The sequence below is a fragment of the Bubalus kerabau genome, chromosome 3, assembly GCF_029407905.1.
Source record: "Bubalus kerabau isolate K-KA32 ecotype Philippines breed swamp buffalo chromosome 3, PCC_UOA_SB_1v2, whole genome shotgun sequence".
In the NCBI taxonomy this organism is placed as follows: domain Eukaryota; kingdom Metazoa; phylum Chordata; class Mammalia; order Artiodactyla; family Bovidae; genus Bubalus; species Bubalus kerabau.
Window position 1 is genome coordinate 51,662,855 of NC_073626.1, and position 24,330 is coordinate 51,687,184.

Consider the following 24,330-nt stretch of genomic DNA (forward strand, 5'->3'; position numbering starts at 1 on the left):
ATCAGAAAAATTCAAATCAAAAGAAAAGTGAGATATCTCACTCCTGTCAGAATGGCTATTATCAAAAATATATAAAATTACAAGTGTTAATGAGGATATGGAGAAAAATGGAATCCTCATAATCTGTTGGTGGGAATGTACATCAGTGCAGCCACTATGGAAAACAATGTAAAGATTACTCAAAATATATATATATATATATATATATATATATATATATATATATTTAAATCTACCATTTTATCCAACAATTCCACTCTTGTGTGTTTATCTAAAGAAAAGAAAACTATTTTTCAAAAAAAAAAAAACAAAACAAAACATGGACTTGTATGTTCATTGTAGCCTTATTTGTAATTATCAAGATACGGAAGCAATCTAATTGCCCATGCATGCTAAGTCACTTCAGTTGTGTTCAACTTTTGGCAATTCTATAGACTGTAGCCCAATAGGCTTCTCTATCCATGGGATTCTCCAGGCAAGAATTCTGGAGTGGGTCACGATGTCCTCCTCCAGGGGATCTTTCTGACCTAGGGATCAAACCCGTGTCTCTTACATCCCCTGCATTGGTAGGCAGGTTCTTTACCACCAATGCCACCTGGGAAGCCATCTAAGTGCCCATCAGTAGATAAACAGATGAAGAATATGTATAGATATATAATAAAATATTACTCAGTCGTGAAAACGGAATGAAATTTTGCCACTTGCAAATACATGAATGGACCTAGAGCATATTATCCAGACTGATATAAATCAGAGAAAAACAAATACTGCCTAATTTCACTTACACGTGGAATCTAAAAAACAAAACAAATGAACAAACATAAGTGAAACAGAGTTATAGACACAGAGAAGCAACAGGTGTGGGATGGGAGAATGAAAAAAAAATAGGTGAGGGAGATTTCAGAGATACAAACTTCCAGTTGCAAAATAAGTGACTCCTGGGCATGGAATACAGAGTTAATAACTTCGTAGTAACTTTGTATGGGGACATATCATAACTTGACATATTGTGGTGAACATTTTGAAATGTAGAGAAATATTGTCTATGTGACGTATCAGGAAATAACACTGTGTTCTAGGTTAATTATATTTCCAAAACAAATAAACAAACTCATAGAAGTGATCAGATTTGTGACTACTGGAAGCAACAGGTGGCTGAGGGCGAATTGGAGGAAAATAGTCACAAAGTATAAGCTTCCAGTTATAAGATAAATACTTAAGATGTAACATACAATATAATACACATAATTTACACTGTTACATGTTATATATGAGAGTTACTAAGAGACTAAATACAAAGAGTTCTCCTTACAAGGACTTTTTTTATATTTATTTAATCTTGTATCTATAATTGATGATGATAACTAGACTTATTTTATTTAATGATGTGTATGCCAAATTATCATGCTGCACACCTTAAACAGAACTGTATGTTGATTACATCTCAATAACACTGGAAGGAAAACAGTGCCAAGGACACTCAAGAACACCTGAAACTTGTCTCAGTACTGGACTTCTACCTCCCTCTAGTGATAGCTTTTAGTAACTAACCATATACAGATAAGCACAGCTTTAGTTTGCAGCACCAACCATAATCTTTTGAAAAGAAATTTTGCAATGTTGTAGTTTTATTTTTTTTGTCTTTATAAACTCCTGCCTTTTCTGTGCCAATAAAGTTAGCATATTTAGCTATGGTTTAGCATATTTGATTTAGCATATTCTTTGATTTTGTTTTGCTCTAGCAGTGTCAGTATTACGAATTACTTTAATTTTCAAAATATTGTACAAATTCCTCCAATAAAATTTGTGTTGTTTTGTCATAAAAATGTTTATTGAGCAAATAATGTGTTATATTTCATGACCTTAATCATGATAAAGACTTTTTTAAACTTAATTTTTAACTGAAAGATAATTGCTTTGCAGAATTTGTGGTTTTCTGTCATATATCAATAAGAATCAGCAATAGGTACACCCATGTCCCCTCCTCCTGAACCTGCCTCCCATTTCCCTGTCCTTCCCACCCGTCTAGACTGTCACAGAGCCTCTGCTGTTTTAGTTCCCTGAGTCATACAGCAATTCCCATTGGCTATTTATTTTATATATGCTATTGTAAATTTCAATGTTACTGTACCAATACATCTCACCCTCTCCCTCCTCCCATCCCCCTGTGTCCATATATCTGTTCTCTATGTCTGTTTCTCTATTGCTGTCCTAAAAATAAATGCATCAGTATTTGGATTTCATACATATATGCATCGATATACAATACTTTTCTTTCTCTTTCTGACTTACTTCACTCTATATAACAGGCGCTAGACACCTAAAAAAGAAACAAAGATACATAAAGCAAAAATCAGATAAACTATAAGGGAAAAGAAAAAGATACAAAATCATAGTGAGGCATATTAACATTTAATATTCCTGAGAATATTTTATAAACTGCAGAAAAATAAGAATAGGAGCATCTTGAATGATGTCATTAATAATTTAGATGTAATAAATTTATATATATTAATCTTTTATCTTACACAAATATATTTAAAATTTTGTATCTCATACATTACTTCAGCTGTCCATTCAGTTCAGTTCAATCACTCAGTCATGTCAGAATCTTTATGACCACATGGACTGCAGCACACCAGGCTTCCCTGTCCCGGAGCTTACTCAAACTCATGTCCATTGAGTCAGTGATGCCATCCAACCATCTCATCCTCTGTCATCCCCTTCTCCTCCTGCCTTCAATCTTTCCCAGCATCAGGGTCTTTTCAAATGAGTCAGTTCTTGACATCGGGTGGCCAAATTATTGGGGTTTCAACTTCAGCATCAATCCTTCCAATGAATATTCAGGACTGATTTCCTTTAGGATGGACTGGTTGGATCTCCTTGCTGTCCAAAGGACTCTCAAGAGTCTTCTTCAACACCACAGTTCAAAAGCATCAATTCTTCCAGGCTCAGCTTTCTTTTTAGTCCAACATCCATACATGACTACTGGAAAAACTATAGCTTTGACTACAAGGATCTTTGTTAGCAAAGTAATGTCTCTGCCTTTTAATATGCTGCCTAGGTTGATCATAACTTTTCTTCCAAGGAGCAAGCATCTTTTAATTTTATGGCTGCAGTTACCATCTGCAATTTTGGAGCCCCTGAAAATAAAGTCTGTCACTGTTTCCATTGTTTCCCCATCTATTTGCCATGAAGTGATGAGACAGGATGCCATAGTCTTAGTTATCTGAATGTAGAGTTTTAAGCCAAATTTTTTTCTCTCCTCTTTTACTTTCATCAAGAGCCTCTTCAGTTCTTCTTCAGTTTCTGCCATAAGGGTGGTGTTATCTGCATATCTGAGGTTATTTATATTTCTCCTGACAATCTTGATTCCAGCTTGTGCTCCATCCAGTCCAGCATTTCTCATGATGTACTCTGCATATAAGTTAAATAAGCAGCGTGACAATATACAGCCTTGACATGCTCCTTCCCCGATTTGGAACCAGTCTGTTGTCCCATGTCCATTTCTGACTGTTATATCCTGACCTGCATGCAGATTTCTCAGGAGGCAGTTCAGGTGGTCTAGTATTCCCATCTCTTTGAGAATTTTCCACAGTTTGTTCTGATCCACACACTCCACATAGTCAAATGACTCTTGAGAGTCCCTTCTACTGCAAGGAAATCCAACCAGTTCATCCTAAAGGAAATCAGTCCTGAATATTCATTGGAAGGACTGATGTTGAAGCTGAAACTCCAATACCTTGGCCACATGTTGCGAAGAGCTGACTCATTTGAAAAGATCCTGATGCTGGGAAAGAGTGAAGGTGGGAGGAGACAGAGACGACAGAGGATGAGATGGTTGGATGGCATCACCGACTCAATGGACATGAGTTTGAGTAAACTCTGGGAGTTGGTGATCGACAGGGAGGCCTGACATGCTGCAGTCCATGGGGTCACAAAGAGTAGGACAGCACTGAGCGACTGAACTGAACTGAACACAGTCAAAGGCTATGGCATAGATAATAAAGAAGAAGCAGATGTTTTTCTGAAACTCTCTTGCTTTTATTTAATTTGAATCTCTTGCAGATACTGACTGGCCCTTTTGAAAGCATTTCTATATTAGTGATTTAACTTAGAACACAACCAGAATGATCAATATTTTTCCTGTCCTAAGAAAATCACAGAAACATTTACATCAGTTGTTACAAAACAAAAACATATTAAGTATAAGTATCTTTCTTGTACAAACATACAAGTAATTATAGGTGACTGCTCTATGTGCTTTAGGAAATTGTGGGTTGCCAGGAAAGATCTCTATCTATGCTGTGGATTGTATGTGTTAAGACTTTTAAAGAGTGCAAATGTAAATAAGGGAAAAAATATAATAGTCATCCAAAGGCCAAATGATAAAGCTATTCTTCATAAATAGAGATAATGCTACTTTCTACTCATCATTTGTAATATTTGCCTATTAGTAGTGATTGATATGAGTCAACATATATCTATACTGAATCAGAATAGTCTTCTTTGTGTCAATTTAACAACTCAGTGCATATTTATTTAATGAATACTGTATTGCTGATCCTGTTCACAGCAACAATTGTCTCACTCTTCACAGTGTCCACACTATTCGTTTAACCCAGGGTAGGCAAGGCTTGAGCTAAGGGGCTTGGAGGAAACTAGCGAAGCCATAGGAACTACAAGCACATTTATTCTCTCCTGGCTGGCACAGTGGCCATAACATTATTCACTCCTGGTTGATGCAACAGCTGTAGCACTAGACACGCTATATTCTCAACTGTGATGCAGCAGTAAATGCCACCGCTTTCTAAGTGAGCTGATATATCCATACAGCCCAAAGTAGCTCGTGACCAAGTGAGTACCTCCTGATGTGCATGTGCAGTGCTATAAATGATCTCAGCTGTTACATAGTCATTATTTGTCAATGTGGGACAAGAGAGCCTGGACACACCATTTTGGTTAATTTGCTCTCTCCCTGAAAATACTCTGTGGAAGACACTATGATAAGCACCACAAGGCAACAAAAAAGTGATTAACTTGCTTTTCAGGAACTTAAATTCTGAAAAGAGAAAATTATAGAAAAATAAATATGGTATATGTTTAGATATCCACAGTAGCAGTGAGAAGAAAACAAATGGGCTATTAAAATTCAGAGGGTAGAGAGTTACTATGCTCAGTGATAAGGAATCTGCTTGCACTGAAGAAGGTATAGGAGATGTGGATTTGATCCTTGGGTGGGGAAGATCATTGGAGGAGGGCACAAAAACCCTCCTATTCTAACCCTCATATTCTAGCCTGGAGAATCCTATGGAGAGAGAAGAATGACAAGCTACAGTCCATAGCATCACAAAGAATTTTATATGACTGAAGAGACTTAGCATGCATGGAGGGTTACCATATGCTTGGTAAGAGTAGGAAAATCTCTTGAAATTATGTAATTTAAATGGCCTTTTGAAGTCAGTAGCATTTTAATAGATGGGAATAGGACAAGGGAAGGGAATTCAGGAGACTGGAGGCCCCAAAGACATGCATCTGCCCCTCCATAGCTATTCTAGCCATTTGCTGTAGGACACTCACATACATACAAAGAAACAAGATGAAACAAAACTTGCTTGCCTCTGGTGGGACGCTTGAGCTCTTGAGTCATGAGTAGGACATAAAGATGACTGAAGCTAAATTTTTACAAGCTTGGCAGAGGAACAATAACTCAGGTGCTGGAAAAAAGACACCTGTGGCAAATATCATTCATCTCCCAGTTACAGACCCAGGTGGATACCAGGATAAAAAGCTGGGGCCAGGCGCTGCCCATTGCTGCACTGAGAAATTCTAACTGTGATGTTAACTTGTAATCTACCAGAGGAGAGATGAGGATAAGATGCTAATACAAGGAAATCTTCTCTCCACACCCTAATAGTTATTAGAGTGTTCATGTGTATATTTTATAGAATGGTTGGAAGATGAACTTATAGAAGTCTCACTTTACTAAAACAAAAAGAGTAAGAGGTTTCACATAGGATACAAAGATAAAAATTAACACGCCAATCCAGAAGATCCAACATTTCACTAGTAGGAGCTCAAGAAATTGAAAACAAAAACGAAGAAATTCCCAGAACTGGAGAGCATAAGCTTCCAGATGGGAAGAGCTTATTAAGTACCCAGCACAAGGAGTGAAAGGAAGTGAACATATGAACACAGAATTGGAAAATTTCAGAACATTAGAGAAAAGTTGTAAAAGCATCTAGAAAGGGGGGAAAAAATGAAATGAGACAAAACGAAACTAGGTAACATACAAGTAGCAGGAGTTCCTAACATCATATGTATATAATGATAGAATACATTGAATCAAAGAACGGGAAATTTTGAATGAAAATAATTTTCAGCTTAAACGATTTTTTTTTTATCATGAGATGTGGCATGCAGGATATTCCCCAACCAGGAATTCAACCCATATTCCACGCATTAGGAGCACAAAGTCTTAGCCACTGGACCTCCAGGGAAGTCTCAGCCTTCTCCCAGTATAAGATTTACTCTCAGCCAAAACTCCCCGTATAAGTTTAATACTCAGCCAATCAGTCAAATGTAAATCTAGAATTTTAAATTTTGTAAATGTTTAACACAATATCACATATGTAGTATTCTTTCAAAAATATTCAGTTGGAATATAATTATGAGACTAATCAGGCAAATTAAGAATATTGGACAGTCTGAAAAACAGCTTATCCCGACTACTCAAAAATTAGTGCTACAGAAAATAATAAATGGCTGGAGACTATGCTAGTTCCAAAAAAAAACTAAACAGATATAGTGACTAAATACTATTCATGAATTTTGATTGGATTTTGATCTTAAAAAAAATACTTGTAAAAGGTTGCTTCCATGTTCTAGCTATTGTAAATAGTGCTGCAGTGAGCAACGGGATACCTGTGTCTTTCAATTTTGGTTTCCTCAGGGTATATGTCTAGGACTGGGATTATTTACAATATCTAGAACATGGAAGCAGCTTAGATGTCCATCGACAGATGAATGGATAAAGATGTGGTACACATACACAATAGAATACTACTCAGCCATATAAAGGAAAACATTTGAGTCAGTTCTGATGAAGTGGATGAACCTAGAATCTATTATAAAGAGTGAGGTGAGTCATAAAGGCAGATAAATATTGTATTCTAATGCACATATATGGAATCTAGAAAAATGGTACTGAAGAATCTATTTACAGGGCAACAATGGAGAAACCGACATAGAGAGTAGACTTATGGACATGGGGAGAGGGGATGAGAGGATGAGATGTATGAAAAGAGTAACATATTACCATATGTAAAATAGATAGCCAAGGAGAATTTGCTGTATGGCTCAGAAAACTCAAACAAGGACTCTGTATCAACCTAGAGGGGTGTGTTGTGGAGGGAGATGGGAGGAAGTTTCAAAAGGGAGGAGATATATGTATATCTATGGCTGATTCATGTTGAGGGTTGACAGAAAGCACCAAAATTATGTAAAGCAATTATCCTTCAAAAAAAAAAAAAAAAAACCTGTAAAAGAAAGCCCTGTTTTTGACAATAACAGAATTTTAACTACACACAGTAAATGGTATCATAGTAAATGGTATTATTAAATTATTGTGAGCAATTTTGAGGGAGTAATAGTACTGTATCTATGTAGGGTAATATACTCAGGAGTTGGAAGCTGAGATGTTTAATGATGAAATGTCATATTCTTGGAGTAGACTGGTGAATGGTTTAGCGTATATATATTGAGATAATACAGATGGGACAAAATTGGCATATCTAGATGAAGAGTAGATGAGTTCATTGTACTATTATTTAACTTTTCTGTATAATTAAAGTTTTCATGCCAAGAAAAGTAAAATAAAAAAGCTAGGTATGGAGGGAATATAAAACTAAAAAGGAGAGAAAGAGAGAGAAAATATAGATATTTCTCTGCTATATACCTCTTATCAGAGTTTACTGAAGGCCATGTTTCAGGAAGAAATGAGAACAAGCAGAAGATGGAATGTGGTAAAATGGAACTCCACATGAACTGTAGGGGTGGGGGAGGTTTGAGAAAAATACTCTGCCTTCAGGCCTAGGAGTTCAACAGTATAGACAAGTGCAATAATCTGGTCCTGAAGGAGGTGATCTCCATGGAGAACAAAAGGATATGAGATTGTATCTGACACTTGGAAATACGTGGAAATAGTAGTGCTATATTAGTGAAACTATTGGAACAATTGAAGTAAAACAATTCTAAACATATAGAAAAATAAGAAAACAATAAAGTTAATGAGCAATGATTAACTTTAGAAGAAACAAAAATATATGAAAATAAGGTAGAAATATTATAAACTCTTTGTCTCATTTGTGAATAATAATTAGTTATTACTCAGTAACAAGCAAAATTTAATGAAAAGTTATGATGAAACTATATTAGGAAGACATGTTTGGTGGAGTCTATAATAAAGTTCTAAAGAACTATTGTAAAGAATGAATGGCCAGTCAAGAGAAAGATGACTAACATTCATAAATCAAGCAGCATAAATTTAAATATATTATTTAACACAAAAATAAATAAAATCACATTTATGGATGTGAGAGTTGGACTATAAAGAAAACTGAATGCCAAAGAATTGATGCTTTTGAACTGTGGGGCTGGAGAAAAAAAAAAAATCCTTTGGCCCTTGTGAGTCCCTTGGACTGCAAGGAGATCCAACCAGTCCGTCCTAAAGGAGACCAGTCCTGGGTGTTTATTGGAAGGACTGATGCTGAGGCTGAAACTCCAATACTCTGGCCACCTCATGCAAAGAATTGACTCATTGGAAAAGACCCTGATGATGCTGGGAGGGATTGGGGACAGGAGGAGAAGGGGTCGACAGAGGATGAGATGGCTGGATGGCATCACCAACTCGATGCACATGAGTTTGGTGAGCTCTTGGAGTTGGTGATGCGCAGGGAGGGCTGGCGTGCTGCGATTCATGGGGTCGCAAAAAGTTGGACACAAGTGAGCTACCAAACTGAACTGAACTGAAATACTAAAATACTACTAAAACAATAGGTGAAAAAGCTACATGAGAATTGGAAGTTGGAGAAGGATAAGAAAAGTAGCTGTTGTGTTTTGGAAAAAAAAATCCTTTGGCCCTATTTTAAAACAATCTGTATACAATATTTATATACAAACATTATTTTTTTAAAAAAATTCAATAGAAACAATTAGGAACTTGAAAGATTAAACTGAGGAACTGGTCCATACTTCAGAGCAAAAATAAGATGAAATCAAAACCATTAACAGAAAAATACAAGAAAGGTACAAGAAAATAGAAATAATTGAGATCAGACTCAGAAAAAACCCAAATTATCATTATATATGAGTAAATCAAATGGGGGAGTAATAAAGAAGTAATGTTTTTAAGACATTCTTTGTTGATGAAAAATAGTAGCTCTCAGATTCAGTTCAGTTCAGTCGCTCAGTTGTGTCCGACTCTTTGCAACCCCATGAACTGCAGCACGCCAGGCCTCCCTGTCCATCAACAACTCTCAGAGTTTAATAAAACTCATGTCCATTGAGTCAATGATGTCATCCAACCATCTCATCCTCTGTCATCACCTTCTCCTTCCGCCTTCAGTCTTTCCCAGCATAAAGGTTTTTCAAATAAGTCAGTTCTTCACATTAGGTGGCCAAAGTATTAGAGATTCAGCTTCAGCATCAGTCTTTCCAATGAATATTCAGGACTGATTTCCTTTAGGATGGACTGATTGGATCCCCTTGCAGTCCGAGGGACTCTCAAGAGTCTTCTCAAACATCACAGTTCAAAAACATCAATTCTTTGGTGCTCAGCTTTCTTTATAGTCCAACTCTTACATCCATATATGACTACTGGAAAAACTATAGATTTGACTAGATGGACCTTTGTTGGCAAAGTAATGCCTCTGCTTTTTAATATGGTGTCTAGGTTGTCATAACTTTTCTTCCAAGGAGCAAGTGTCTTTTAATTTCATGGATGCAGTTACCATCTGCAGTGATTTTGGAGCCCAAATAAATAAAGTCTATCACTGCTTCCACTGTTTCCCCACCTTTTTGCCATGAAGTGATGGGACCAGATGCCATGATCTTAGTTTTCTGAATGTTGAGCTTTAAGCCAACTTTTTCACATCCTCTTTCACTTTCATCAAGAGGCTCTTTAGTTCTTCTTCACTTTCTACCACAAGTGTAGTGTCATCTGCATATCTGAGGTTATTGATATTTCTCTGGGAAATCTTGACTCCACCTTTTTTCATGATGTACTCTGCATATAAGTTAAATAAACAGGGTGACAATATACAGCTTTGACATACTCCTTTCCTATTTGGAACCAGTCTTTTGTCCCATGTCAAGTTCTAACCGTTACTTCCTGACCTGCGTGCAGATTTCTCAGGAGGCAGGTGAGGTGGTTTGGTATTCCCATCTATTGAAAAGTCCACAGTCTGTTGTGACCCACATAGTCAAAGGCTTTGGCATAGTCAATAAAGCAGAAATAGATGTTTTTCTGGAACTCTCTTTGTTTTTTGATGATCCAGCAGATGTTGGCAATTTGATCTCTGGTTACTCTGCCTTTTCTTTCTTTTTTTAAATGTAAATTTATTTATTTTAATTGGAGGCTAATTACTTTACAATATTGTATTGGTTTTGCCATACTTTAACATGAATCCACCATGGGTATACACGTGTTCCCCATCCTGAACCCCCCTCCCACCTCCCTCCCCATACCGTCCTTCTGGGTCATCCCAGTGCACCAGCCCCAAGCATCCTGTATCCTGCATCAAACCTGGACTGGCGATTCATTTCATATATGATATTATACATGTTTCAATGCCATTCTCCCAAATCATCCCACCCTCTCCCTCTCCCACAGAGTCCATAAGACTGTTCTATACATCTGTGTCTCTTTTGCTGTCTTGCATACAGGGTTATTGTTACCATCTTTCAAATTCCATATATATGCATTAGTACACTGTATTGGTGTTTTTCTTTCTGGCCTACTTCACTCTGTATAATAGGCTCCAGTTTCATCCACCTCATTAGAACTGATTCAAATCTATTCTTTTTAATGGCTGAGTAATATTCCATTGTGTATATGTACCACAGCTTTCTTATGCATTTATCTGCTGATGGACATCTAGGTTGCTTCCATGTCCTGGCTATTATAAATGGTGCTACAATGAACATTGGTGTACACATGTCTCTTTCAATTCTGGTTTCCTCGGTATGTATGCCCAGTAGTTGGATTGCTGGGTCAGAAGAGAGTTCTATTTCCAGTTTTTTAAGGACTCTCCACACTGTTCTCCATAGTGGCTGAACTAGTTTGCATTCCCACCTACAGTGTAAGAGGGTTCCCTTTTCTCCACACCCTCTCCAGCTTTTATTGCTTGTAGACTTTTGGATACCAGCCATTCTGACTGGCATGAAATGGTACCTCATCATGGTTTTGATTTGCATTTCTCTGATAGTGAGTGATGTTGAGCATCTTTTCATGTGTTTGTTAGTCATCTGTATGTCTTCTTTGGAGAAATGTCTATTTAGTTCTTTGGCCCATTTTTTGATTGGGTCCTTTATTTTTCTGGAATTGAGCTGCAGAAGTTGCTTGTATATTTTTGAGATTAGTTGTTTGTCAGTTGCTTCATTTGCTACTATTTTATCCCATTCTGAAGGCTGTCTTTTCACCTTGCTTAGAGTTTCCTTTATTGTGCAGAAGCTTTTAATTTTAATTAGGTCCCATTTGTTTATTTTTGTTTTTGTTTCCAGTACTCTGGGAGGTGGGTCGTAGAGGATCCTGCTGTGATTTATGTCAGATAGTTTTTTGCCTATGTTCTCCTCTAGGAGTTTTATAGTTTCTGGTCTTACATTTAGATCTTTAATCCATTTTGAGTTTATCTTTTTGTATGGTGTTAGAAAGTGTTCTAGTTTATTCTTTTACAAGTGGCTGACCAGGTTTCCCAGAACCACTCATTAAAGAGATTGTCTTTTCTCCATTGTATATTCTTGCCTCCTTTGTCAAAGATAAGGTGTCCATAAATGCGTGGATTTATCTCTGGGCTTTCTATTTTCTTCCACTGATCTTTACTTCTGTCTTTGTGCCAGTACCATATTGTCTTGATGACTGTGGCTTTGTAGTACAGCCTGAATTCAGGCAGGTTGATTCCTCCAGTTCCATTCTTCTTTCTCAAGATTGCTTTGGCTATTCAATGTTTTTTGTTTGTTTGTTTGTTTTAATGCAAATTGTGAAATTATTTGTTCCTGCTCTGTGAAAAATATAGTTGGTAGCTTGATAGGGATTGCATTGTATCTATAGATTGCTTTGAGTAGTATACTCATTTTCACTATATTGATTCTTCCAATCCATGAACATGGTATATTTCTCCATCTATTAGTGTCCTCTTTGATTTCTTTCACCAGTGTTTTATAGTTTTATATATATATAGGTCTTTAGTTTCCTTAGGTAGATAGATTCCTAAGTATTTTATTCTTTTCATTGTAATGGTGAATGGAATTGTTTCCTTAATTTCTCTTTCTATTTTCTCATTATTAGAGTACAGGAATGCAAGAGATTTCTGTGTGTTGGTTTTATATCCTACAACTTTGCTATATTCATTGATTAGCTCTAGTAATTTTCTGGTGGAGTCTTTAGGGTTTTCTATGTAGAGGATCATCTCATCTGCAAACAGTGAGAGTTTTACTTCTTTTTCAATCTGGATTCCTTTTATTTCTTTTTCTGCTCTGATTGCTGTGGCCAAAACTTCCAAAACTATATTGAATAGTAGTGGCAAGAGTGGGCACCCTTGTTTTGTCCCTGACATTAGGGGAAATGCTTTCAATTTTTCACCATTGAAGATAATGCTTGCTGTGGGTTTATCATATATAGCTTTTACTATGTTGAGGTATGTTCCTTCTATTCCTGCTTTGTGGAGAGCTTTTATCACAAATGGATGTTGAGTTTTGTCAAAGGCTTTCTCTGCATCTATTGAGATAATCATATGGCTTTTATTTTTCAATTTGTTAATGTGGTGTATTACATTGATTGATTTGCGGATATTGAAGAATCCTTGCATTTCTGGGATAAAGCCCACTTGGCCATGGTGTATGATCTTTTTAATGTGTTGTTGGATTCTATTGCTAGAATTTTGTTAAGGATTTTTGCATCTATGTTCATCAGTGATATTGGCCTGTAGTTTTCTTTTTTTGTGGCATCTTTGTCAGGTTTTGGTATTAGGGTGATGGTGGCCTCATAGAATGAGTTTGAAAGTTTACCTTCCTCTGTAATTTTCTAGAAGACTTTGAGTAGGATAGGTGTTAGCTCTTCTCTAAATTTTTGGTAGAATTCAGCTGTGAAGCTGTCTGGACCTGGGCTTTTTTTTTTTTTTTTTTTTTTTTTTGCTGGAAGCTTTCTGATTACAGTTTCAATATCTGTGCTTTTGACTGGTCTGTTAAGATTTTCTATTTCTTCCTGGTTCAGTTTTTTTTTTTTTTAATTTAATTTTATTTTTAAACTTTACATAATTATTTGGAAAGTTGCACTTTTCTAAGAATTTGTCCATTTATTCCAAGTTGTGCATTTTATTGGCATATATTCTAAAACCAGCTTGAACATCTGGAAGTTCATGGCTCATGTATTGCTGAAGCCTGGCTTATAATTTTAAGCATTACTTTACTAGCGTGTGAGATGAGTGCAATTGTGAAGTAATTTGAGCTTTCTTTGGCATTGTGTTTCTTTGGGATTGGAATGAAAACTGACCTTTTCCAGTCCTTTGGCCCCTGCCGAGTTTTCCACATTTGCTGGCATATTGAGTGTAGCAGTTTCACAGCATTGTCTTTCAGGATTTGAAATAGCTCAACTCCATCACCTCCACCAGCTTTGTTTGTAGTGATGCTTCCTAAGGCCCACTTGACTTCACACTCCAGGATGTCTGGCTCTAGGTGAGTGATCACACCATTGTGATTATCTTGGTCATGAAGATCTTTTTTGTACAGTTCTTCTGTGTATTCTTGCCACCTCTTCTTAATATCTTCTGCTTCTGTTAGGTCCCTACCATTCCTGTCCTTTTTCAACCCCATCTTTGTATGAAATGTTCCCTTGGTATTTCTAATTTCTTGAATAGATCTCTAGTCTTTCCCATTCTGTTGTTTTCCTCTATTTCTTTTCATTGATCACTGAGGAAGGCTTTCTCATTTCTCCTTGCTATTCTTTGGAACTCTGCATTCAAATGGGTATATCTTTTCTTTTCTCCTTTGCCATTTGCTTCTCTTCTTTTCATAGATATTTGTAGGACCTCCTCAGACAACCATTTTGCCTTTTGCACTTCTTTTTCTTGGGGATGATCTCCTGTACAATGTCACAAACCTCCATCCATAGTTATTCAGGCACCCTGTCTATCAGATCTAATGCCTTGAATCTATTTGTCACTTCCATTGTATAATCATAAGAGATTTGATTTAGGTCATACATGGTCTAGTGGTTTCCCCTACTTTCTTCAATTTAAGTCTGAATTTGGCAATAATAAGTTCATGATCTGAGCCACAGTCAGCTCTCAGTATTGTTTTTGCTGACTGTATAGAGTCTCTCCATCTTTGGCTGCAAAGAATATAATCAGTCTGATTTGGTTTTGGCCATCTGGTGATCCATGTGTAGAATCTTCTCTTGTGTTTTTGGAACAGGATGTTTGCTATGACCAGTGTTCCCTTGGCAAAACTCTATTAGCCTTTGCCCTGCTTTTTCTGTACTTGATTGCCAAATTTGCCTGTTACTCCAGTTATTTTTTGACTTTATTATTTTGTATTCCAGTCCCCTATCAAGTAGAAGACATCTTTTTTTGGTGTTAGTTCTAGAAGATCTTGTAGGTCTTCATAGAACTGTTCAACTTCAGCTTCTTCAGCATTGTTGGTTGTAGCATAGGCTTGGATTACCATAATATTGAATGGTTTGCCTTGGAAACGAACAAAGATCGTTCTGTCATTTTTGAGGTTGCACCCAAATACTGCATTTCAGACTCTTATTGACTATGATGGCTACTCCATTTCTTTTAAGGGATTCTTGCCCACAGTAGTAGATATAATGGTCATCTGAGTTAAATTCACCCATTCCAGTCGATTTTAATTTACTGATCACTAAAATGTCTATGTTCACTCTTGCCATCTCCTGTTTGGCCACTTCCAATTTGACTTGATTCATGGACCTAACATTCCAGGTTCCTATGCCGTACTGCTCTTCACAGTATCGGACTCTACTTCCATCACCAGTCATGTCCACAACTTGGTGTTGTTTTTGCTTTGACTCAGTCTCTTCATTCTTCCTTGAGCTAGGTTTCAACTGATCTCCAGTAGCATATTGGGCACCTACCGACCTGGGGAGTTCATCTTTCAGTGTCCTATCATTTTGTCTTTTCTTCCTATTCATTGGGTTCTCAAGGCAAGAATACTGAAGTAGTTTGCCATTCCCTTCTCCAGTGGACCACGTTTTGTCAGACCTCTCCACCAGGACCCATCCATCTTGGGTGGCCCTACACAGCATGGTTCATAGTTTCAGTGAGTTAGACAAGGCTGTGGGCCATGTGATCAGATTGGTTAATTTTCTGTGACTGTGATTTTCAATCTGCTGCCCTCTGATGGAGAAGGATAAGAAGCTTATGGAAGCTTCCTGATGGGATAGACTGGCTAAAGGGGAAGCTAGGTCTTGATTAAACTTGTTTTCACATTAAATGAACTCATAAATCTTAGTCAAAATTAATGTGGAAAAATATGCATATTTTGGTTTAAATTTATGAACACAATAAGGAGAGATTTGCAAGCCTCCAGACTGAACTGGAGTTATAAAATTGGTAGGGTGGGATGGATGTATATTCTAAAGAAAGTATTGCACCAACAAAGATACAGAGCAGAAAAAATAAAGGTTTTCTTAGAAGTTGAGAGTAATTGAGATGGATGGCAAGAGTTTAAAAAATAAAGTCAATGACCACAAAAGAAAACAAAACTAAATCACTAAAAGAACAATGTACAACTGGAATATATACTTTGTATACTTTGTATACATTATACATTCTTTCCTTTCTCCTTTCATTTTTTTCTTTTTTTTTATTTTTTTTTTAAATTTTAGTTTATTTTTAAACTTTACATAATTGTATTAGTTTTGCCAAACATCAAAATGAATCCGCCACAGGTAAACAATAATTACTATACCTTTTTTTACTAAAAGTGGAAGAATCCAGATTTCAGATTCAGTCTAATTATTATTATTATGGGAAGAAATAAATTCCAGTAGCATTGTAACAAATAGATTATTTTCACCATTAGGTTATCATAACTATTCATATTCTCTCCAGATCAGATCAGATCAGTCACTCAGTCGTGTCCAACTCTTTGTGACCCCATGAATCACAGCACACCAGGCCTCCCTGTCCATCACCAACTTCCGGAGTTCACTCAGACTCACGTCCATCGAGTCATTGATGCCATCCAGCCATCTCATCCTCTGTCGTCCCCTTCTCCTCTTGCCCCCAATCCCTCCCATCATCAGTCTTTTCCAATGAGTCAGCTCTTCACATGAGGTGGCCAAAGTACTGGAGTTTCAGTTTTAGCATCATTCCTTCCAAAGAAATCCCAGGGCTAATCTCCTTCAGAATGGACTGGTTGGATCTCCTTGCAGTCCAAGGGACTCTTTCATAGCATTTAACAAAATATTATGATTTTTAAAAATTTGTCTCGAACAAAATTCTAAATAAATCCTTGAATAGGCATTGCTGCTTCAATGCCTATGTTGAGTTTGATTATTATATATAAAAAATTGGACCATGAAATATTACTCGACATTGCATACAAATTGTTTATCTAGTAAAATATGATATAAAGTGACTAAACAAACATAAAAACTAAGTTAAGTTCTCATTAATGAAAAACAGCTTAATCAGTTACTCAAGCTGTTTGCTAATATATCTTTTTACCATTTTTGCCTCAGGGTTATGATGATGGCTATGGGGGTGAATATGATGATGAAATCTATGAGACTTATGGCAATAGCTATCCCATCCAAGCACAAAGGTAAGGTATACTTTGTCTAAAGCATCCTTCTCGGGATGATTTTTTATCTTGCTATTTTGTTTCTTGTATCTGAATATTAGTTACATTTTGTGAAAGTTTCTAGCAGTGGATTTAATTTATTGTCCTTCTGAATTATCAAATTACTTACTAGACTGTGAGAAATAAAAGATAATGATCTTACAATTGGTAATAATGAAATAGTAGTATGCAGTTTTAAGACTAGATGATTATCATAACTAATCAACTCATTATGTGAGTTTATATTTTAAAAATACTGTTAATATTAGAGGTTTTTTTTTTTAGTGAATTCATAATTAAGACAATAATAAAAACAAATCTCTTGTTCATTGGGGCTATATTGCCAGAAATTTAATTTTTATTTTTAAGACAAAATATAGGAAAATATTGGTGCTGTGAAAAGAGAAAAAATCATAAAACATCTTATGGAATCAAGAATTTGTTTCTTTTAACTGATTTTAAAATTTCCAACAAACAAAAGTATAAGACCAGATAGCTTCACAAACAAACTCTAAAAAACATTTAGAAGAGAACTAACACCTGTCCTTCTGAAATCATTCCAAAAGTCTCAGAGAAAGGAAAACTCCAAAACTCATTCTAGGAGGCCACTACTACCCTGATACCAATACCATACAAAGATACTTCAAAAAAAAGAAAATTACTGGCCAATATCACTGATGAAAATAGATGAAAACAATCGTGTACAAAATACTAGCAAGTTCCATTAAATCGTCATACACCATGATCATATGGTATTTATTCCAGGGATGCAAGGACTTTTCAATATCAACAAATCAATGTGTGATACACCACATCAACAAGTTGGAGAATATTAACCATACTATCATTTCAATGGATACATAAAAAGCTTTTACAAAATTCAACACTCAGTTATGACAATAACTCTCCAGAAAGCGGGCACAGAAGGAGCATACCTCAACATAATAGAGGCCATATATGACTAACCTACAGCTAACATCATAATGGTGAAAAACTGAAAGCATTTTCTCTAAGATCGGTAACAAGACAAGGATTTCCACTCTTGCACTTTTATTTAACATAGGTTTGGAAGTCTTAGATTTGGAAATCAGAGAAAAAAGAAAAGAAATAAACGGAACACAAATTGGGGGCAGGGGAGTGAAACTGTCATTGTTTGTATACAATATGATACTATACGTAGAAAATCCTAAAGATGCCGCCAGATAGCTCAGTTCAGTTCAGTTCAGTCACTCAGTTGTGTCTGATGTTTTTCAACTCCACAGACTTCAGCACACCAGGCTTTCCTGTCCATAACCAACTCCTGGAACTTACTCAAACTCATGTCCATTGAGTCAGTGATGCCATCCAAACATCTCTGCTGTCCCCTTCTCTTCCCCCCTTTAATCTTTCCCAGCATCAGGGTCTTTTCAAATGAGTCAGTTCTTTGCACCAGATGGCCAAAGTATTGGAGTTTCAGCTTCAACATCAGTCCTTCCAATGAATATTCAGGACTTATTTCCTTTAGGATTAACAGGTTAGTTCTCCATGCAATCCAAGGGACTCGCAAGAGTCTTCTCCAACACCACAGTTCAAAAGCATCAATTCTTCTGTGCTCAGCTTTCTTTATAGTCCAACTGTCACATCCATACATGACTAATGGAAAAACCATAGCTTTGACTAGACGGGGACCTTTGTGGGTAAAGTAATGTCTCTGCTTTTTAATATAGTGTCTAGGTTGGTCATAGCTTTTCTTCCAGGGAGCAAGTATCTTTTAATTTTATGGCTGCAGTCACCATCTGCAGTGATGTTGGAGCCCCCCCCCCCAAATAAAGTCAGTCACTGTTCCCATTGTTTCCCCATCTATTTTCCATGAAGTGATGGGATCAGATGCCATGATCTTAGTTTTCTGAATGTTGAGTTTTAAGCCAACTTTTTCACTCTTCCTTCCACTTTTATCAAGAGGTTCTTTGGTTCTTTGTTTTCTACCAGAAGGGTGGTGCCATCTGCTAATCAATGAATTTGGCTAATCGGTGTTTCAGGATGCAAAATTAACACACAGAAGTCTGTTGCATTTCTACACACTAACAAAGATCAGAAAGGGAAACCAAGGAAACCATCCAATTGCTGTAAAAAATAAATAAATAAACTATCCTGGTATAAACTTATCTAGGGAGCCAAAAATACTTTTACTCTGAAAACTACAAGAGACTATAAGAAAACTATGAAGAAAGAAAGAATAAAAGGAGGAAAGAAAGAAATGATTACACAAATGGATGGAGTAAATATATATCATGTTCTTGGATTGGAAGAATCAATATTGTCAAAATGAATATACTACCCATGGGAATCTACAGATTAAATGCAATTGCTCTCAAATGACCAATGCCATTTTTCACAGAACTAGAATTTTTTAAAATCTTAAAATTTCTGTGGAGACACAGAAGACCTCAAATAGTTAAAGAAATCTTCAAACAAAAATGGAGCTGGAAAAATCAGGCTGCCTGACTTCAGACTATACTACAAAGCTACAGTCATCAAAAGAGTGTGATACTGGCACAAAACAGAAATAAAGATCAATAGAACAGGGTGGAAAGCCCAGAAATAAACTCGCACACCTATGGTCAATTAATCTATGATAAGGGAGGCAAGAATATATAATGAAGAAAAGACAGTCTCTTCAATAAGTGGTGCTGAGAAAACTAAACAACTACATGCAAAAGAAGGAAATTAGAACATTTTTTAATGCCATACACAAAAATAAACTCAAAATGGATCAAAGATCTAAATGTAAGACCGGATATTATAAAATTATTAGAGGAAAGTATAGGTAGAATACTATTTGATATAAATCATAACAATGTACTTTCCCCTCTGTCTCTTAGAGTAAGGGACATAAAAATGAAAATAAACAAATGGGACCTAATCAAACTCGAAATCTTTTGCACAGAAAAAGAAACCTAAGCAAAGGAAAAGACAACCCAAAAATGGGTGAAAATATTTGTAAATTATGTGACCAGCAAGGGATTAATCTCCAAAATTTACAAACAGGTCACACAGCTCAATATCATAACAGTAGCAATCCAAAATGGGCAGAAGATGCTCTTAAACAGACATATCTCTGAAGAAGACAACAGATGGCCAACAGGTGAATGAAGAGGTGTTCGATATCACTAATGATTAGAGAAATGCTAATCAAAACTACAAGGATGTATCACCTCACACCAGTTAGAATGGCTATTATATAAAAAAAAAATCTGTCAACAATAAATGCTGGACAAGGTGTGGAGAAAAGGGAGTCCTCTTACACAATTTGTGGGAATGTAAATTGGTGAAACCACTATTGAGTATAATAAGAAAGTCCCTTAAGAAACTAAAAGAGCTTACTTCACTCTGTATAATAGGTTCCAGTTTCATCCAGCTCATTAGAACTGATTCAAATGTTTTCTTTTTAATGGCTCCAATACAATATTGTAAAGTAATTAACCTCCAATTAAAATAAATAAATTTATATTAAAAAAAGAAACTAAAAGAGCTACCACATTATCAACAATCCCACTCCTGAGCTTATATCCAGAGAAAAACATGATTTGAATGGATGCATGCATTCCAATGCTTATTGCAATAGCCAAGACATGGAAGCAACATGAATGCCCATTGACAGAAAAATAGATAAGTAGATAAAGAAAAATTGGTACATATATACAATAGACTCTTACTCAGCTTAAAAAGAATCAAATGATCTAATTTGCATCAACATGAATAGATTTGGAAATTATCATACTAAGTGAAGTAAGCCAGACAAAACAAACATCATATGAGACTGATTATACACACAATCTAAAATAAATTATACAAATGAATGTATTTACAAAACAGAAAGAGAATCACAGACTTAGAGAATGAATTTATGGTTACCAGGGGTGAAGAGTTAAGGAAGGGAGAGTTTGGAAATTTGGGATTGACATGTACACACTGCTGTATTTAAAATGGATAACCAACATGAAGACTCTTGAGAGTCCCTTGGATTGCAAGGAGATCAAACCAGCCAATCCTAAAGGAAATCAACCCTGAATATTCATTGAAAGGACTGATGTTGAAGCTGAAGCTCCAATAATTTGGCCACCTGATGCTAAGAGCCAACTCATTAGAAAAGACCCTGATGCTGGGAAAGATTGAAGGCAGGAGCATAAGGGGACAAGAGAAGATGAGATGGTTGGATGGTGTCACCGACTCAATGGTCATGAGTTTGAGCAAGCTCTGGGAGTTGGTCATGGACAAGGAAGCCTGGTGTGCTGCAGTCCATGGGATTGCAAAGAGTCGGACATGATGGAGTGGCTGAACTGAACTAAATGAACATGAACCTACTGTCTAGCACAGGAAACTCTGTTCAATATTATACAGTAACCTAAATGGGAAAAGAATTTGAAAAAGAATAGATGCATACATATGTATAACTGAATCACTTTTCTCTACACCTGAAAATAATGCAATGTTGTTAATCAACTCTTCTTTAATATAATATGCTTTTAAGATAGTGAATTATAGGCTCAATATATGAATTTTAGGACACAAATATTCAGTCTGTAAAAATTGTATTTTTTCAAGCCTTTTCCCTCATTTTTGTGTTCAAATAACCTGCAATTCTTACATAGAGACAACATATTTTCATAAAATTTAGTCTGAAGGAACTGGAGGGGTCATCAACAATAAAACTGAATTACAATTAAAAAAAGCAAGCAAAGAAAGAATTATTTCCTTTCTTAGTGAATATCTTATAAATCTCTCTATATATACTCACAATCTGTGATAAAATGAATTTCTACTTTTTGAAAGTTGGATTTATTGAAGTATTATATTTACATATGGTAAAATTTGCCCATCTAGGCTATAGTTGTACAAGTTTGACCAATACAATCCACTTTTATGCCAACATTATGATATAGGGCTTTTTAATCAACCCCAAGTATTTCCATACTGGTCTTTAGGGTCAACATTTTCCACACCCGAGGCCCTGGGAACCATGATTCACTTTGTCACTACAGTTTTCTAGAATGTCATATGCTGCTAAGTCACTTCAGTCGTGTCCGATTCTGTGTAACCCCAGAGACAGCAGCCCACCAGGCTCCCCCGTCCCTGGGATTCTCCAGGCAAGAACACTGGAGTGGGTTGCCATTTCCTTCTCCAATGCATGAAAGTGAAAAGTGAAAGTGAGGTCGCTCAGTCATGTCCAACTCGTAGCAACCCCATGGACTGCAGCCTACGAGGCTCCTCCGTCCATGGGATTTTCCAGGCAAGAGTACTATTAGGGCCCAATTCCTTTCAATTTATTACAGGAGAATTAATGCTGTTGTTCATAATTCCTTTACCAAATCTAGAAAAAAGAAACTTCGGTGCTAAAGCAGATAAACAGCCCACCTAGGCAAAGCACTATTTTAAAAAGAGGTGGCCAAGTCTATAAAGATACAAAATATCCTCCTGAAGTCTTTGTGCAATTTGAAGCTCTTATACTTGTAGAAGTATAAATGCTACAAACTTATAAAACATCACCTGAGAGTTCACTTGAACTTCCTCCAAATTCATTAAGTTTGTAATTTTTTTTTTAATTTTATTTTATTTTTAATTTTATTTTATTTTTAAACTTTACATAACTGTATTAGTTTTGCCAAATATAAGTTTGTAAATTTTAAACATCATGCTCCCAATTCCAATCCTTTGTTTCAGCCCATTGTTTGCCATCTTCAAGAGTTGTAAAAGAAGAACCAATAAAAAGTATAGAATTCTTAATCTGCCTTCTTATTCACTCCATATCTATTCATGTTGTTGTGTGTATTAGTGTTCTTTTCCTTTTTACTATGGTGTGTCATTTTACTGTAAGGATGTACCACAGTGTCCTCATTCACCAGTTCAAGGACATTTGAGTTATTTCTATATTTTGCAATTATGAATAAAGTTTGTATAAAACAAATACATCTTTAGAAAAGTTAATCATGTATTATTTTTTTCTGAAAATAAATTACAAATTTTGTGGGCAAGTAGGAATCCATGTGATTATTAGCTAAATGATTCTCCCCATATATGATTCACAGAAACACAATAGGACTAAAGGTCACAAAATCATGATAACATTGATCATTTACTGATCAGTTTATTGGCACCCAAAAAGATTTGAATGCATTAAGTAATATTTGGAGGAGGGAAATAACAAATAAAGAAACCACTTTAAGTTCATTAAGTAGTGGAGGACATCTACATGTTGTATTACATAGTGAATGTTTTATGGCCTGAGAGACAGCATAGTGAAAAGTATGACAGAGAATTTTATTTAGGGAAACCACTTTAGACAATTAGAAAAAAAAAAAAAAACTAATGTGAACATATGTCTATAAAGCTCAATGTAACTTAAGATATCACTAAGGAAATGACCATTTTCAGCTTTGAGTTCTTAATTACTTTGTATCACAGTAAATAAAAAAGGCATCATGAACCAAGAGCTACTGCTTCAGGTAGTAACTTAATTGTTCCAATTACACATTGGAACACAGCAGTTACTTAGGGTGAGGGAGAAGCTTTGTACCACATCACAAACCCTAAATAGACTACTGTATGCAAACTGGCTATTTTAAATACTTGCTAATATTTTCAATCAAATTTATATTTCATCACTATATTAGTGCATAAAAACAGTGATATAAAGTTCTGTACCATGTTTCAGAAACTGTTGGCAGAAAATAATTACCACATACTATGAACACTGCTAAAATAGAGTAAAATGATTTCTTTATGTAGCTCTACAGTTACATTCAACTTGTAGAAATTTTGGAATGACTTTCTGCATCTTTATTCTGGTTGGATTTAATTGGATTTGGTTTACTCTAATAAACAAGGTAGAAGAAAAAATTGGAGATTATAATAACTTATCTTGAATGTTTGAAAAGTGAATACTAGAATAATTGGATATAATTATGAATAAAATTTGGCTTCCCCAGTGGCTCAGCAGTAAAGAAACTGCCTGCAATGCAGAAAATGCATGAGATGTGGGTTCAATCTCTGAGTCAGGAAGATCCCCTGGAGGAGGGCATGGCAACCCACTCCAGTATTCTTGTCTGTAGAATCCCCTGGACAGAGGAGCCTGGTGGCCTACAGTCCATAAGATTGCAAAGGGTCTGACTGAAGTAACTGAACACACACATACGTATAAAATTTAATGGCTATATAGAATAACCTGAAAATCACTTTGTATTTATGAAATATAATTTATATGTAAAGTAT

At 35.9% G+C, this 24,330-nt stretch overlaps 1 protein-coding gene across 2 annotated transcripts in view; it reads left to right on the top strand.

Annotated features, from left to right (window-relative positions):
* The window catches only part of KHDRBS2 (KH RNA binding domain containing, signal transduction associated 2), a 703,180-nt gene that overhangs the window by 603,445 nt on the left and 75,405 nt on the right, over nucleotides 1-24,330 (top strand). For both annotated transcript variants that reach the window (XM_055571819.1, XM_055571818.1), the window contains one exon: nucleotides 16,982-17,064. In XM_055571819.1, the coding sequence (XP_055427794.1) occupies nucleotides 16,982-17,064 (83 nt within the window). The remainder of the gene's footprint in view (nucleotides 1-16,981; nucleotides 17,065-24,330) is intronic.